At 47.2% G+C, this 14,901-nt stretch overlaps 3 protein-coding genes across 3 annotated transcripts; 1 reads left to right on the top strand and 2 right to left on the bottom strand.

The window, feature by feature from the left end:
- Positions 1-1,432: 1,432 nt before the first annotated feature.
- On the bottom strand, positions 1,433-8,905 carry tm7sf3 (transmembrane 7 superfamily member 3). The gene is made up of 12 exons (XM_030113591.1): positions 8,488-8,905; positions 7,301-7,455; positions 4,886-5,036; positions 4,529-4,649; positions 3,776-3,947; positions 3,508-3,685; positions 3,239-3,325; positions 2,956-3,036; positions 2,730-2,882; positions 2,544-2,644; positions 2,307-2,469; positions 1,433-2,224 (listed from the first exon to the last, which is right to left on the bottom strand). Exons 1-12 carry the CDS (start codon positions 8,561-8,563, stop codon positions 1,971-1,973), a joined length of 1,692 nt encoding a protein of 563 aa, XP_029969451.1. The 5' UTR covers positions 8,564-8,905; the 3' UTR covers positions 1,433-1,970.
- Positions 8,906-9,140: 235 nt separating this feature from the next.
- fgfr1op2 (FGFR1 oncogene partner 2) lies at positions 9,141-11,967 on the bottom strand. The gene is made up of 7 exons (XM_030113592.1): positions 11,679-11,967; positions 11,176-11,226; positions 10,517-10,653; positions 10,279-10,396; positions 10,001-10,143; positions 9,795-9,908; positions 9,141-9,579 (listed from the first exon to the last, which is right to left on the bottom strand). Exons 1-7 carry the CDS (start codon positions 11,704-11,706, stop codon positions 9,442-9,444), a joined length of 729 nt encoding a protein of 242 aa, XP_029969452.1. The 5' UTR covers positions 11,707-11,967; the 3' UTR covers positions 9,141-9,441.
- Positions 11,968-11,987: 20 nt separating this feature from the next.
- On the top strand, positions 11,988-14,730 carry med21 (mediator complex subunit 21). Its single transcript, XM_030113593.1, has 4 exons — positions 11,988-12,045; positions 12,336-12,450; positions 13,169-13,269; positions 14,168-14,730. Exons 1-4 carry the CDS (start codon positions 12,004-12,006, stop codon positions 14,345-14,347), a joined length of 438 nt encoding a protein of 145 aa, XP_029969453.1. The 5' UTR covers positions 11,988-12,003; the 3' UTR covers positions 14,348-14,730.
- The last annotated feature ends 171 nt before the right edge of the window (positions 14,731-14,901 follow it).

Here is a 14,901-nt window from a genome sequence, read left to right as displayed (position 1 = left end):
TTGTTCGTCTGGTTGCTGCCCCACAAGCATTTGATTACCAGCAAAATTAAAGTGATCTCCTTTAAAATTTCACACTAAATTTACTCAGTAAAGCATTTCATGGAAAAGTGTTTAATGTAAGATGTTCTGTCAAAAGTGCAATGTGTTTATTTTATTTTTTTAAGGTTGTTCTTGTAATTATAATCTTATCCAGCAGGTGGCGGTGGTGAACTATGGCAATTTCAGGAGAAGACAGCAGTAATGAACTCAATAAGAGGCCAACATTCACTGGATTAATTTAACATCCAGCATTAACACGGTGATCTAAACACAGGTTATAGTTGATGACTGATGCGTTTATATTCTCTATAACTTTAATCTGTGACGACAGACGAGAGCAGAAACCTGTTTTAATCATCTGCATTTACTTTATTGAGTTCATTTTAATAATTTTAATTACTCTAAGAACATTTTTTTAAAGATAGAAACAGCAAGTTTTCAAGTTGTCAAGAAAAATTCAAGTAAAATACCAGAAACACATATTTACTTTAATACACTTGGGAACGGATTGGATCATTCTAATTCCCGGTAGCTTCAAATCTTATTAATACAATAGAAAATATAAATGACCACGGAACACAGAGTGGGCTACAAAATATACGTGAATACAAAACAAAAATGAAAAAAAAAACCTCATCGATAAAAAAAAATAAATAAAAATATTATCGTGATAAAATAAATTTAGAGAAGAGGAGTATGGGATCTACCGAGTTAACAGTTTAAAGCAACACTAAGGAACTTTCAGTTTTCGTTGATTTTGGCGGCGCCAGTGGACAAAAGTGGTAGTGTTTTGCCTTAACGAATACTACAGTTCCCATGAGGACTTGCGCGTGGCTTCGTAAAACGCTGCTCCCGGTGGCGTGCTGTCGGACTGAACTCGCCTTCATTTGCTTCCAGTGGCTGTGTGAAGGATAGATAGCGACGAGGTAATGAATCTAATGGTGGCTAAACAATGTTCTATCATGAAGTGATGCATGCCGTAAAGCAGTCCGCACATTTGGAGTTTTTTAGTGTGCAGGGTTCCTACCACCCTCCTCACAGTTGCTTAGTCCAAGTGGAAGCAATACTGACGCCCTCAGGCCGTGACAGAGGGGTCATTCAACTAGCTGTAAGTCGATGTATCATCACAAAAGATATTAAAATTATTTTATTATGGTTGAAAAGTTCCTTAGTGTCGCTTTAAAATAGCTCTTTATGTCTTCAAAACACAATATGGACGAAGTTATTCCAGCTTTGCCATGTGTTTTGATGTGCTGTGCTGCCCTCTGGTGGCCACACCCGGGTATGGCAGGTTTAAAATAAACTACATATTCTTACATTTGAACTCATTCAAACAACTTTTTGGGGCTTTTGTGAAGGAAAAACAACAAAATAAAGTGGACACAAGCAGATGGAAAGTTTAAGCCATCAAAACATTTATTAAATATCAAAAACACATTATAGTTACAAATTCCGACTGACCTTTGCTTATTTAATTACACCTGTTGCAGTGGTGGGGTCAGAGTTCAGTAGCAACGGCACAAACACCGAGAGACATTTGACCAGAAGTCCGAAAGCCGAGCGTGAAACCCTGAGAACGAGTTTAGACAGATTCACAGACAGGCGGCCATCGATCGGCACAAGGCAAATATTAAAAATCCAGAGTGCAAAAAGTACAAAAACACCAAAAAACAAGTGAAGTTACACGAGTCTGCTGAGGACAGGATTAAAAAAAAGGCGGCTTTGTGAATCCAAACTATACGCTTTTCTGTATAAAACACAGCGCTGAGTTGGCAGTTTGGCTTCAGAAGTGTAGTGCTTCGTGACTTCAGTGCAAAACAGATCGGAGACGACTCTGATGGTTTAAAAAACAAAAGTCTTTAAAAGTTTAGTTAAAAAAAAACAAAGTGGCGTTAGTCGTCAGGAGACCTCAGGTGTGTGTGTTGTCGTTTTCAGAGCAGCAGCGGCGTGTGTTCGCCCGCCGGCTCCGCCCGCTGGGTCAGCTGCCGCGCCCGGGCCAGGACGCGGCTGGGCAGCGAGGGGAAGTGGTGGCTGGGGTCCAGGACGTTGGTCTTGCGGCGCTCGCGCTCCTGCAGCCACATGAGGTACGGGCTGGGCGGGAAGAAGGGCCGCGAGCGCTCGCGGTACAGCTGCAGCACCGCGCCGCACACGCCCAGCACCACCCACACTGTGATCAGGGCGTAGTCTGCGGGGGAGGAGCAGAGAGGGGCGTCGGGTGAAGATGGCCGGCGGCGGCGGCGGCGCTCGCTTTCGCTTTTCTCACTCACCGATCCCCTGGAAGGGCACGTCGGTGAACACCAGGCTGAAGTTGTCGTTGAGCAGCCGCTTGAGGATGTTGAGCGTGATGTAGGACAGGCTGGTGTAGACGTAGGCGTTGACGGCCAGGACCACGGCGTACGCTCCCACCACGCCGCACGTGGCGATGTTCCCCTGGGACGGACTGGGCGTCAGAGTGTGTGTGTGTGTGTGTGTGTGTCGCACTGTCCTGCGTGTGGAGGGGTTACCTCTCGGGGCCAGCGCACCAACAGCATCAGCACCATGACCGCGATGCAGCAGAAGGTCACCCAGAAGACGGCGGCGGAGCGGCGGAACAGGTCCAGGTCTCCTGCGGGGAGGCGGGGCGTTACGGGGAGCGAGGGGGGGGGGAGGGGGGGGGTCTGGCGTGAGAACGGCGGCGCCGGGGGGCTCACCTAGCGGCGTGAAGAGCACGGTGGAGGCGATCAGGAAGCCCAGCATCAGGCCGATCACCACCACGCACGCCATGACGGAGCCGAAACGCCACCAGCTCATCACCAGGAGGGCGCCGCCCGCCACGCCCACCACGGCCGACAGCGCCAGACGCACTGCGGGAGGGGGGGGGAGCGAGTTAGTCAGGCGCTGTGACGGGGCGGCGGCAGCGGGCCGAACGTCGCCTACCGTTATAGTCCAGCACCGTGGTTCTCGTGATTAAGACGAAGAAGAAGAAGGTGGCGAAGCTGAAGCCCATGCAGAAGAGCTCTGAGAGACAGACGCAGAGCAGAGGTCAGCGGCGGGTCGCGCCAGAACCCGCTGCAGATGACAGTCATGAGTTGTGCTTGTGGACGGCGTGCCAGAGAGGCCGCCGCCGCTTTAAGGTCTGGACGGCGATCAGAGACAGAAATGATCTGAGGACGAAAACAAAACAAAACAAACAAAAAGACCTCTGGGTGGAACTACTCGCCACATTTGAAGAAGCGATGTCCGCAGAAGCAGATGAAGAGTCCGGCCAGCCCGGCGGCGCTGAAGAAGATCTTTGTTGAAATCCTCCCTGTGACACAAATCAAATACAATCAAAACTAGATACTCCAAAGTGTGAATGGTGCGTTTCCACGGCAACGGGAAGCTGTTTTCCTGCACGGTAATCGGATCAGCGGTCATATGATTGATCGTGACGAGTCAGATGTTCGGTTCCGAGCGCCGCCTCCTCCTCCTCCTCCTCCTCCTCCTCACCCAGCGTCTGGCAGCCGTCCAGCGCCGAGGCGAAGCTGCAGGCGTACGTGTGCGCCGGCACGTAGGCGGCCGAGGTGTTGAGCAGCGGGTCGCGCACCACCACCGAGTAGACCACGCCCTGGCCGGGGATGGAGTTGAACACCGCCACGCTGGGGTCGGACGCCCGCAGCGTCAGGACCTGCCGGGGGGGGGGGGGGGGACACTTCCTGTGAGCGCTGCTCTTCTCCACACCGTTCACGCCTGGCTCCGCCCCCTCTCGCACACCCACCCGCCTGCCGTGCTCCGCCACGCCGCGCCGCTCCGCCACCCTCTGCACGGCGGCGAAGAGGCTGCGCTCCGACAGGTCGCTCTCCGGCAGGAAGTACTGGTAGACGTCGTACTGCAGGCGCCAGCGCGTGGCGGCGCCCGTCGCCTGGTCGCACGCCGGCGGAGATCCTCCTCTGAGAGACACGAGAAGCAGATCCTCAACTCAAACACTCACATTCTCACTTTCTGTCCACCTACTGAAGCTACAGTTATTTTTTTATTCCAGTTTGAAGTTGCTTTGATATTTTTACGTGTCGGTCTCGCTTTGATTTCCACAAACTCCTGCTCTAATTCGACCTTCCTGCGGAGTTTCTGTGGTCTGCGCCGCGCTGCGCCAACCTCTGAGAAACCCGACAAGGATCTTTTCATTAGAATCAGACGAGCTGACGCAGCGAGACATCAAGGAAAAAAAAAACAAAAAGGTTACATGAGGACCAGGCTTGAAAAACATCAGGTGAGAGAGAGAGAGAGACAGAGAGAGAGAGAGAGAGAGAGAGCATTCATTAAGCCTTATCTAATATGGAGGAAATGCTCTGATGAGCCAAATAGGAAGACTTCCCTCACATCACCCTGATCTCAGCAGCTCTGTCAACGTTTGCTGCAGATTAGAGAAGGTCATTTATTCTATCAAAACGCTATTGAATAGGAAAATAAACGGCCTTCGTGTCTCCTGAGGTGGTCCGAGGTCTCCGGGACCCGGCTCGCGGCGTCCTACCTCTCATATCCCAGGTTGGCCGGGGCGAAGCGGACGGCGGTCTCGTACAGGTTGTACTGGATGTGGACGTTGGGGTCGATCTCCAGGTCGAACTCCGTGTTGCAGGCTCCGGGAACGGGGTCTGAAAACGGCGGCAGGAAGACGGTCAGAGGCCGCGCCGCCACGCCGCCAGTCACACAATCAGTGCCTGACACACACACACACACACGCCGTCCTCACACATCTGAGGCCTGCGGTCAGAGCTGCTGCACAGTTTGAGGAACTTGTTTTTTTTGTTACTGAGAGCACGCCTTCCTCATTTCTGATTTCTCAAGCAAGACGAGCGAACGCAGGAGAGCGGGGAGCGCGGGGAGGTACCGGTGCTGGCGTAGGGGAGGATGACCCCGGTGCCCGCCACCGTCTCGTTCCCGGGGGCCGAGAGGTAGAGGGCGAGCGAGGTCTGGCCCGGGAGGAGCGAAGAGAGGAGCCCCGAGTCCACCGCCGTCAGAGACCGACCAGGACCCGGATCCTGAGCACACACACACACACACACACACACACACACACACACAAACACACACATTAACAACACATCTTTAACTGAAAATGTTTTCAAAGTGAATCCTCTCTGGTTTTTTTATCCAGAGAATTATGATGAATCATGAGAACCAGATGACCTTTTTTTCCAGGCACCCTACACAAATACTCCCCCCTGATGAAACTTGTTAATAACTGAACACTGGCCGCTTTGTCTGGGCGCCGCCCGGCCTCGCTGACGTTGCTGCAGATTAGGATTCAGAGCGGCTGACGCTGTAAAGACGGTCCAACCTGCTTCTGAAACCGAGCTGAGAGACGCCCCCGGTACGAAGGGAGCAGCATCGACGTTTTATCAACCTGTCAGTTTCTGCAGGGAAAGCACACTTCCTGTTTCTCACGGGCGCACCGGGTTTGTTCACTCGTCTCTACGATGTTTTCTATTGCTTTAACCCTGAACCGAGCCCCTGCTGAGGAGGGCTCTGATCCAACCCCCCCCCCCCACCTCCACTCCAGTCTGCCGCTCATGACCGGCGGATCAGCTGACTGCGACTCCTCTCAGAGGGTCAGACGACCTTCGCTCACAAAGCCTCATTCATTACCCCGGAGCAGAAGCCGGCTCTCCCTTCATACGCCGTGAAACGCGGCGGGAACATCTCCGTCCAGTTCGCCGTCGCGCTGCTTCACGCGATTTAATCGGAGGAAAAACAATCGGAGATGAGAGAAATCTGACTCGAAGTGATTTTAGACCGTCCGCTTCTCCCCGGAGCGACTTCAAAGCCTCTTTAATGAGCGGACGCCACTTACACGCCGGCTACGGACCGTGACCCACACTTCAAAGCGGCGGTGAAATCGATGTGCGCGTTAAAAGCCGCCACATTCCTATAGTTTACACAGTCCAGCAGAACGCTGACAGCAGATTACACAGAGTTCCATCAGCTCAGAAACCTCTGAGATCCTTAAAAAAAAAAAAACCCATAAGGCCCCTTTTACACGATAACCTTCTGTGTTTACACGACGACGTTTTGAAAACAGCGCTGATCTTGACTGATCATCCTGGGAAGTGTTTTCTTTGCAACAGCAGCTGGAAAATAGATGGTGCAAAAATAAAAACATGTTGAGGAGCAGTCTGGAATCGAACAGGCTGGACGGCAACAGGTCGGGGACATAAAAACGATTTTCAAAAGCTTGAACCTCGTGAAGATCCACTGAATCGCACGGTATTGATAAAGGGGTGATTTCTGTGTGGAGGCATGCATCAGAGGACACTCCGAGTCTTTAAATAGGCCGTGAATGTGTGTGTGTGTGTGTTTGTTACATGATTTCACTCAGTCAGCTGGGATCCAGCGTGCGTGACCCTGAGCAGGGTTTTCTTCAGTCTGTGCTGGAATGAAGCACTTCTGATCTCCAAAAACAGCTACGAGCCTCACACAGTTTCAGAAACTGTTTCACCATTATTTTACTGAAAGTCTTCCTCAGACGTAACGTGCCCTAAAAAAAAAAACGAAGACACACTCTGACAGCACACACCCTTTTTAAATCGCCTTCAAGTGATTTTTTTTTTTTAAAGAGGACACATTTTATTTCTTGTTTTCACTGTTCTTCCTGTTTTTTTTTTAATTGTTTTATATTCTGAACTGAACTGGAACCTGAACATGATGCTTTCCTGCACAATTTCAACAAAAAAAAAAAAGAAACTGTGTGTGTAAATTACAGCTTCATATATCTGCTCAGCGCTGCATGACAGCGGTTTATTATTCCGCGATCAGAAGCGGGGCTGCTATTGTTGCTTCTCTTTGATCACCTGCGTTGTGAACAAAAGGTTAGATGCGTCTGAATCGGCCTCGGGCGCCGGTTCACACTCAGAGGAAATGTTCAGTTTGGAGCAGAAGCCAGGGTGAGTCAGCTGAGCGGCTGTTTGTGGCTTTCTTTACACGCTCGTCGGAATTCTGACTAAATGAAAATGCCGTTTGTGTCAACCACATGATTGGAACAACGAGATGTGACACTAGGAGTACAAAGCGCCGTAAACCAGCGGCGTGCTGCGTTTCGGGCTGAGGGACGGCCGTGCAAAGCGTGAAAATTAATGTGATTTTTCAATAAAAGCAGCTCTCATGGTAAACTAATTCGCTGGGGATTGAAGTTTTTCAGTCAGAGGAACAAGCTTCACTGAAAATGGCACAAACAAATCACAAACAGTTTGTGAACGGATCTATTAAAGCGATGATGAAGTTCTCCAGGAGGGGTGGGCAGACTCACCCGGGTGTAGGAGAGCGTGGCGTTGCGGTGCTGCGTGTGGAACTGCAGCGTGATGAAGGCCACGCTCTCGGGGATCCTGGACACCACGGCCTGCACCGTCTCGTTCTGCGAGACGCTCACGTTCTGGAACGCCCCCGGCAGAAAAACCACCCGGTCTGAGACAGTAGAAGGAAAAAAAAAAAAACAAAACCCACAAGCGTGGTTACAATGCACAGTGTGTCAATATTTGTTTTGATGATTCGGCTCCAATCCACCTTCATATTTGAATGGCAGGTGTGGCGATGGGGCAGAAGGTGGACGGAGCTCAGATCAAAAATAAAAACGGTGCACTGATCCTCAAACTACTACACAATCAGATCAAACCATTGCACATTAACGGGCACCCACTAGTTAGAACTTAACCTCAGTTGTCCTCACTGACAACAAATATAACTCAAATCTTACTGTTCAACAGGATTTCCTGGTTTATTTCAGTCAAATCTAATATTTCTGTGAGAAAGAATAGCAGGTATGAGAGTAAATTCCCTGTAAATCTGTTACAAGCTGTCAGATTCCAGGTCAGATCCTGACCTGCTGCCTTGGTTCTGCTGATAAAGCAGCACGTGTACAAAGGTGAACAAGTGGAAACCGTAATGCCAGGTTTAACCACCCAAGTTTATTTATTCACTGGTGCAATAATTCATTACAATCACATTGGCTGAACTGCTGCGCCTTTAATATATATATATATATATATATATATATATATATATATATATATATATATATATGGGTCAATGCTGATGTTATAAAGCTTTAATCACTCTTCAGGACACAAAGTGAGACATGATTTACCAGTAGACTGCATTACATTATAAGTTACAATCTGTTCAATAAACTTTGATTTTTACATTTAACTTTCATCTGACAGTCAATAAAGTCAAGAAAGTAAGATTGTACCACAAGCATTGAAAATAATCAGGAAAAGTTTGATTTTTGTACAAAAATTTGAAGACTTTCAGTATAATAATTCAGATGGCTGGGCTACACACCAGAACCTAACTTCAATACAATATCCTTTCATTAACAAACACGCTGCACTAACTTAGCCAATAAGTGCATTAAATCTGGCAATTTTAGCTTAGTAACAATAACTTAGACGACACTGAAAAGAAGGAAATAGCCAATAAACTATGTAATGTACTCACTTTCCTCCTGAGCTTGAACTTGACGGACGGAGACCAGCAGCAGCAGCAGCGGACACCAAATCCAACCAGACATCATCGATGCGGCTACGACTCGCTTCTCTGCTCGCCGGCGGGTAAAATCATCGTTCAGCTCGCGGTCGCCTGTTTCTGAGTAGAAGAAGTGACATGAAGCGCGGAAACAAACATGCTGGAGTGAAATGCAGCTCTCCCTCCTCCTCCTCCTCCTCCTCCGCCGCTCTCTACTCAAATCTCGTAGAGTCTCGCGAGATTTCCGCGTGGTAGAGCTTCTCGACTGAGCTTACTTCTTTATTTTAAAATTACAACTAGAACTATTAAATTTTGACTTATCTTGTATAATAACTGACAGATTCACTAATAGTTTAACAATTCTACCTCTAGAAAAATGTAAATAATTCCATTTAACATTGTATAAAATAGATGAACTAATTAGATCTGAAGACTTTCTTCCAGGACTGGCTGCAGCAGAGGGACTTGGCGGTTGAAACAGCTCCTCTGTGTTGAAAGTTGTTCACTTCCCGCTTTACAAGCTGCTAACTTGGAGCAATACCACCAACGGTGAAAGTGAGAAGTTCCTTGCACACACGCCGCAGCGCCGAGACAGAAGCGAAAAAAAAAACAAAAAAACACAGGAACTGGATGTAGGCGTATTTATTTCATCTCAAGCCCTTCTGTTCACTCATTCACACTTCAGAGTCTTTGCAGGCACCACAGGCTCATGCATGCTGGCAAAAAAAAGCAGACATTACACTGACACCGACAAACCAAAACAAGAAAGAGAAAGACGTGGCGGCACGAAGCTGACGGAGAGAGGCGCAGCTCTGGAGCGCGGTGCCGGGCGGAGGTGAGGTGGTGTGTGGCAACGGACTGTACAGGCTGTAAACTATAGTGGCAGCAGTCGGGACAGTAGTGGGGTCGGGGTGGGGGGGCCGAGGTCTAACTCTTCCGCAAACTGACGTCGGCGCTGGTGAGGAGGGGCGACAGCGACGTGCTGTCTGACGGGTCGTCTCTCTTCAGGACCAGGAAAGCTTCTCGGCTGATTCCCAGCAGCTCCCGGAGGCCGCTGTTCTCCAGCTGGGAGGCAGAAACACACCAATCAAACCTCTGGACAATCACCATGAGGATAACGAGGATTTTTCACTTCTAAATTCTCTTTGGTTTGTTCACAGTGAAACTCTTTCATCTTGCATGCCCTTTCTCCAATAATTGGTCACTATCTCTCCAATCCATCCCTCCTCCTCCACCCGTGAAGCTCACCCCAGCTGAGCCGCATGTTTATTTATTTTTACCTCTAGTTGCTTGATCCTCTCCTCGTCTTCACATATCCGCCCCTCGTCCACCTCGATCGCCTTCCTCATCACCGAGGCCATCTCATTGATCTTGTCTATGTGTGCTTGCATTTCCTGCACCGACATCAATAAATCCATCCGAACAAATCAGTTTACAATGAAATAAGAGTAAATTCTCCAGAATCTTTTCCATATCCGAGTCTCACCGTGGTGTGCTGCTCCTTCAGCTGGGTGACGATGGCCGGGTCGTCCCTCTTGCTGGCCATGAGAAGCCTGAACACCTGCTCCCTGTACTTAGTCATGATGAGCTCTAACGCAGACTGGTGTTCCTCTAATGACGTCCGTAACTCTGCAGACACCGAGAAACAGTGGGGTCAATCATCTGTCAGACTCTTATTCAACCAGAGACACTCTGAAGGTGGCGAACAGGAAGACTGCAGCATCCATTCATCCAAAAGCCCTTCGTCTTGATTGAACCGTTTACCTTTGTTTTCCTGCTGCAGCTCTCTGATCTGCCGGTTCTCCTGCTGGATTCCCAGGACCAGACTGGAGCGAGGCCGATGGCGTGCCACCTGGTTCAACGCGTCGATCTCCTCTTGGTACTGCAGAGAAGAAATAAGCAGATCGATTCACCAACTGGAAACTGCACTAAGTGCTGAAATAACTTAAACCTGTGCGAACGTTTCCTTCAAATTTCAACAGTTTGTGAGATGATACAGTACCTGTTTCATGGCGTCCACCCGTTTGTTGAGAGACGTCGTCTGCTCGATTAACATCTCGGCTGCGTTGTCATGGTTACGCAGCCTTTCCACTAAAGATTTGGCATCTGCCAGGACCTTCTCTAGGGTACAGTTCATACCTGAAACGAAATGTATAATAACAACATGCTTATTCTGCTTCATAAGAAATACCATATTGTTAACTATTAATCAAAAAAAAGGTGGCCAGCTTTTATCAATAATCAATAAACAATGAAGGCTGCTATATAACAAGTTAACAAATTAATATATCTTAAAATGTCAGTATTTTTTGGCATTATTAAATTGAAGTGATGTGTATAGTTTATTGTACTATCAAGTAAAATTGAATGCAGATCACAAAATGAGGAAATGAGGGTACTGTGGTTTCATCCCACAGTTCAAAAACACTTGAGGTCAGCTGGAAACCTTGAAATACTCCTAGGCATGAATGTGAGTGTTTGTGTTGGTCTGTCTCTGAATGTCTGCCATGTGATGGACTGGCAATCTGTCCAGAGTTTAACTGGCCCTCGCCCATAATCAGCCTGGACTGGCGCCAGAGCCCTTGGACCCTGATCAAGATAAAGTGATACAGAAGGTGGATGAATGTTAGTCGAGCTCCTTTAAAGCATAATATTCCTCACCGAAGTCTTCACCTCCCCACTTCTTGCCCTCAAACGAAGGGTGGTTTTCCCCTGGATGGAGACAAAGGTTAAAAGACATGGCTTGTCAGAGCAATAACCAAACAAATTCTGAACATATTTAATTTTTTATCTCGTCTTATTTGACATGCCTTCTTTTTATTTATTCTGCGTGGAGCAACGCTGTAAAATAACCCCTTCTCGATCGTAAATTAAGTTCTGGATGACAGCTGCTGTCAGGAATTAACAGTATATTAGTGTCCCCGTGTAATAAACGTGGGGGAAATGAATAACATGCAATTTCTTGTTGAACTGAATCAGCAGATTAAATACATATTAACAGATTATTTATTCACCAACTTCTAAGCTTGTAAACTCATCACCAACAAGCCGCCGTACAGAACAACTCTAATCTCACGTGGAGGGATAAGTTAGTACATCTAGTTGACTGCCATTTAAAGTATTTTCTCTTGAAAGTTGAGGGATTGAGAGAAAGATGTTCTTACCTGGAGAACTCAAAGTACAAGAAGACATTGAAAAGGACTAGCTCTTTACTTCCTGTTGATGTTTGGAAGCTAACATTAGCCTCAAGCTAACTCAAGACCCCATCGAGGGGCGACGAGAAGTCCCCGAAGCGGCTCCGTTCCTTTTAAAAGCACAAAACCAAGCTATGGACACAAACGCGGCTGTAGTTTGCTGTGAAGTAGGTCGTCTGTTAATTAAACCGGCTGAAGTAGCTGACAGGTTAAGTATGAAAACGACTCCAAGCTTGCACAGCGCCGTCGAATCTCGCGAGACCGTGAAGTTCTCGCGAGATTTGATAGAATAAATATGGCGGACCGGTTGACACAGCTTCAAGACGCCGTGAATTCAGTAAGTTTAAGGTCAACTTTGGCTTAAAACGTGCTGTTAGAACAGGGAATGGCAGTTAAATAAAATCGAGTGTCTTATGGGATCTATATGTAGTATGTGTTTCAAAATAGAACCCCAAATGTAGTGAGGAAATGGTGTTACACAGTTGCGTGGCTAACCAGATAGCAGCTAGCAGACAAGAAGAAGGGCCTGTAAACAAGATCAACTCAGACATTTTTACATTAAAATTTCTGTAGTGTCCCCTGCTTGGTTAATTGCCTCTGCCATTGATATTTTGTCTATCTGTCCAGCTGGCCGATCAGTTCTGTAATGCCATCGGCGTCCTGCAGCAGTGTGCTCCTCCTGCATCCTTCAACAACATCCAGACGGCGATCAACAAGGACCAGCCAGCAAACCCCACCGAAGGTTTGGCTCAAATATATAATGTATCAAGTATTAATCATATAAAGCACTGCCGTTCCTATTTACCTTTAGTCACCTCCGTTGTTTCATCCATCTTTCCTCTCAAGCACAAGGAGCACAAGTGTCCTTACATAAACGAAGCACATGATGAGCAAGTACTAAAACAATTTGGATTCCAGAGCGTAACCTTTGACCCCCATCAGCTCAGTGGAGCGCCTTGATGTGACTGCCCCCTGCATTCTAGGAATAGGATGAGTTAATACTGAAATGAAGAATTTCTCTAAAAGGGTTTTAGTAATGTCTGACTAGTTAAATATTTCTTTATTTTTATTTCACACACTGATGAAGTCCAAAACTGACCAAATGAAGTGTTATTTGGTTTGTAATGGCAGTATGAAAATATTTTGGACATGAGATGAGTAAAAGCTTTATTTTGGGGGATGGGGTGTGTCCCTATGCTTGTCCGGTGTGGGATTTAAGCTGCTTAACAGTCTTACATCCTCTTTGTCAGAGTCTATGATGTGTAATGCAACCTATATTCAGTCATATGCTTCACCGGTCATTTGCTAAATTACCATGTGTTTGAAGCATTCTTCTCCAACTGGTTTAGATTTCACTCTAATCCTTAACTCTCATCTTGCACAGCTTTCTATTAAGTATGATGTGCTTTCGTTTCTGTTATCATCGCATCTTAATCTGCTTTTTCCTCGACTCCACTCAGAGTACGCCCAGCTGTTCGCGGCTCTCATAGCCAGAACGGCCAAAGATGTGGATGTGCTGATCGACTCCCTCCCCAGTGAAGAGTCCACGGCGACTCTGCAGGTCAGCATCTTTATCACAACCTGCATATCAGTTCCACATTCCGTCTGGCAGCCAGTAAACAACCAAACTGGCATAGAGAGGCTCAGTTAGTATTTATAACCTTCAGTCAGCAGAGGGAGCCAGGGGAGCACTTGCTGCTAACAGCCCAAGACCTCAGGTTTTGCCTACTCACTGATATAAACTAGGTTTGACAAACATAAGGCCTGTGGGCCAAAACTGGCCTGCAGCAGACTCCAATCCGGCCCACTGTAAAGGTTGCTATAGAGCTAATGTACCGGTGTCAGGTTGACATGTACAATAAGTTCTGATCAGGTTTGGATTCAAATCTTTCCTGGTAAATGTAACTTATGATGGATTCCTGCTTAAGTGCTGAAGTTTCAGATGCCATTCACACTTTACACTGGAGTCATTTCGTGAATGCAATCTGCCTTGAGGAGTGTTATTTTTGACGTTTCCGCGTTGAGCATTTTCCTGAATGAAAGACGATACGTTGAGGAGGAAATGCACGAGCCTCCCTCCCCCACCGTGACTTGCTTGAAAAGAAAAGAGAGATGCAAGTAATTTGAGCATGTGGACTTTTGGAATAACCTTTTGAAAGGTTGTGGAATTTTTGTGTTTATTAGAAAAGGAAGCCATACAGTGGCAGGATGTGAGTTGTCTGAGAATTGAATTGCATTCTGCACTCACGTGTGTCAAGCTGCTCCCATATGGAATAACCATTAGAAAGCTAAATAAGTCAAAGGGGAACTTAATGCAAAGAAACTTCCTGCTCAGTTCAAGTGTTCATCATCTCATCCTCACTGATGTCTTCATTATTTATTATCCATAACAGTATTCATCCTTTTTGGCTGAAACTTGTTAACGTAGCGGGTATTTGACCTGTCCGACCTTTCATCAGGCGGCCAGTCTGCGGCAGCTGGAGGAGGAGAACCACGATGCGGCAGCTCGCCTGGAGGAGGTGGTTTACCGCGGCGACATGCTGCTGGAGAAGATCCAGAGCGCGCTGGCCGACATCGCCCAGTCTCAGCTCCGCACCCGCAACGGCGCCCCCAGCCAGCCGTCGCCTGCCGAGTCCTGACCGCCGCAGCGCGCAGGACACTTCTGGACTCCTAACATCTTTACTGTCGGCACCTCGAAGTGTCGCCGAGCTTCTTTTCTGATCACTTTCCTGTACCGGATTCATCTCGGAGAAACAGAAAGGCCTTGGTTTGCTCTGATCTGAAGACGATGTCCTGTCCTGGACTCCTGTAATATTAGGAAAAATGTCTCTTCAGTCCCAAAGCTACTCTTCTGTCCTATTTTGTAAGTTTGATGTACAGTGTGTGTTGTTTACTAATGCTGTCAGTTTTTGTACATATTTATGAATTAAAAGATCATTGCTCATTTCTTTCCTAAATTGAAAAGTGACTTTCTGTACAGCTAATGAGTCCTTTTTATTAAAAACCTTGAACACTTTCAGGATTTTCTCTCATACACCTCTGTTTCCTACGTTTCTCTGGTGATTCTTCTGATTATTTCTTGAATAGTCGCAAATATTGGAGATTGTGAACCTAAAAAGAAATCCAGCTGATGAATTACAGCCTGGAAATGACGCTTTGAAGGCTGACCTGCATGGTTTTCATACTTATATGA

This window comes from Salarias fasciatus, chromosome 17 (genome assembly GCF_902148845.1).
Source record: "Salarias fasciatus chromosome 17, fSalaFa1.1, whole genome shotgun sequence".
NCBI classification, from domain to species: domain Eukaryota; kingdom Metazoa; phylum Chordata; class Actinopteri; order Blenniiformes; family Blenniidae; genus Salarias; species Salarias fasciatus.
The sequence above is the reverse complement of the archived record's forward strand: the minus strand, read 5'-3'. Positions and strand labels throughout refer to the sequence as shown.

Coding starts and splice junctions, on each gene's coding strand:
- tm7sf3 (XM_030113591.1), bottom strand. CDS start 8,563: ATGATGTCTGGTTGGATTTGGTGTCCGCTGCTGCTGCTGCTGGTCTCC. Junction 3,037..3,238: donor ACATCGCTTCTTCAAATGTG/GCGAGTAGTTCC, acceptor TCTGTCTCTCAG/AGCTCTTCTGCATGGGCTTC. Junction 2,645..2,729: donor CGTGCTCTTCACGCCGCTAG/GTGAGCCCCCCG, acceptor GCCTCCCCGCAG/GAGACCTGGACCTGTTCCGC.
- fgfr1op2 (XM_030113592.1), bottom strand. CDS start 11,706: ATGTCTTCTTGTACTTTGAGTTCTCCAG. Junction 10,397..10,516: donor GGGTGGACGCCATGAAACAG/GTACTGTATCAT, acceptor TCTTCTCTGCAG/TACCAAGAGGAGATCGACGC. Junction 9,909..10,000: donor TGAAGGAGCAGCACACCACG/GTGAGACTCGGA, acceptor ATGTCGGTGCAG/GAAATGCAAGCACACATAGA.
- med21 (XM_030113593.1), top strand. CDS start 12,004: ATGGCGGACCGGTTGACACAGCTTCAAGACGCCGTGAATTCA. Junction 12,046..12,335: donor TTCAAGACGCCGTGAATTCA/GTAAGTTTAAGG, acceptor CTATCTGTCCAG/CTGGCCGATCAGTTCTGTAA. Junction 12,451..13,168: donor GCCAGCAAACCCCACCGAAG/GTTTGGCTCAAA, acceptor GACTCCACTCAG/AGTACGCCCAGCTGTTCGCG.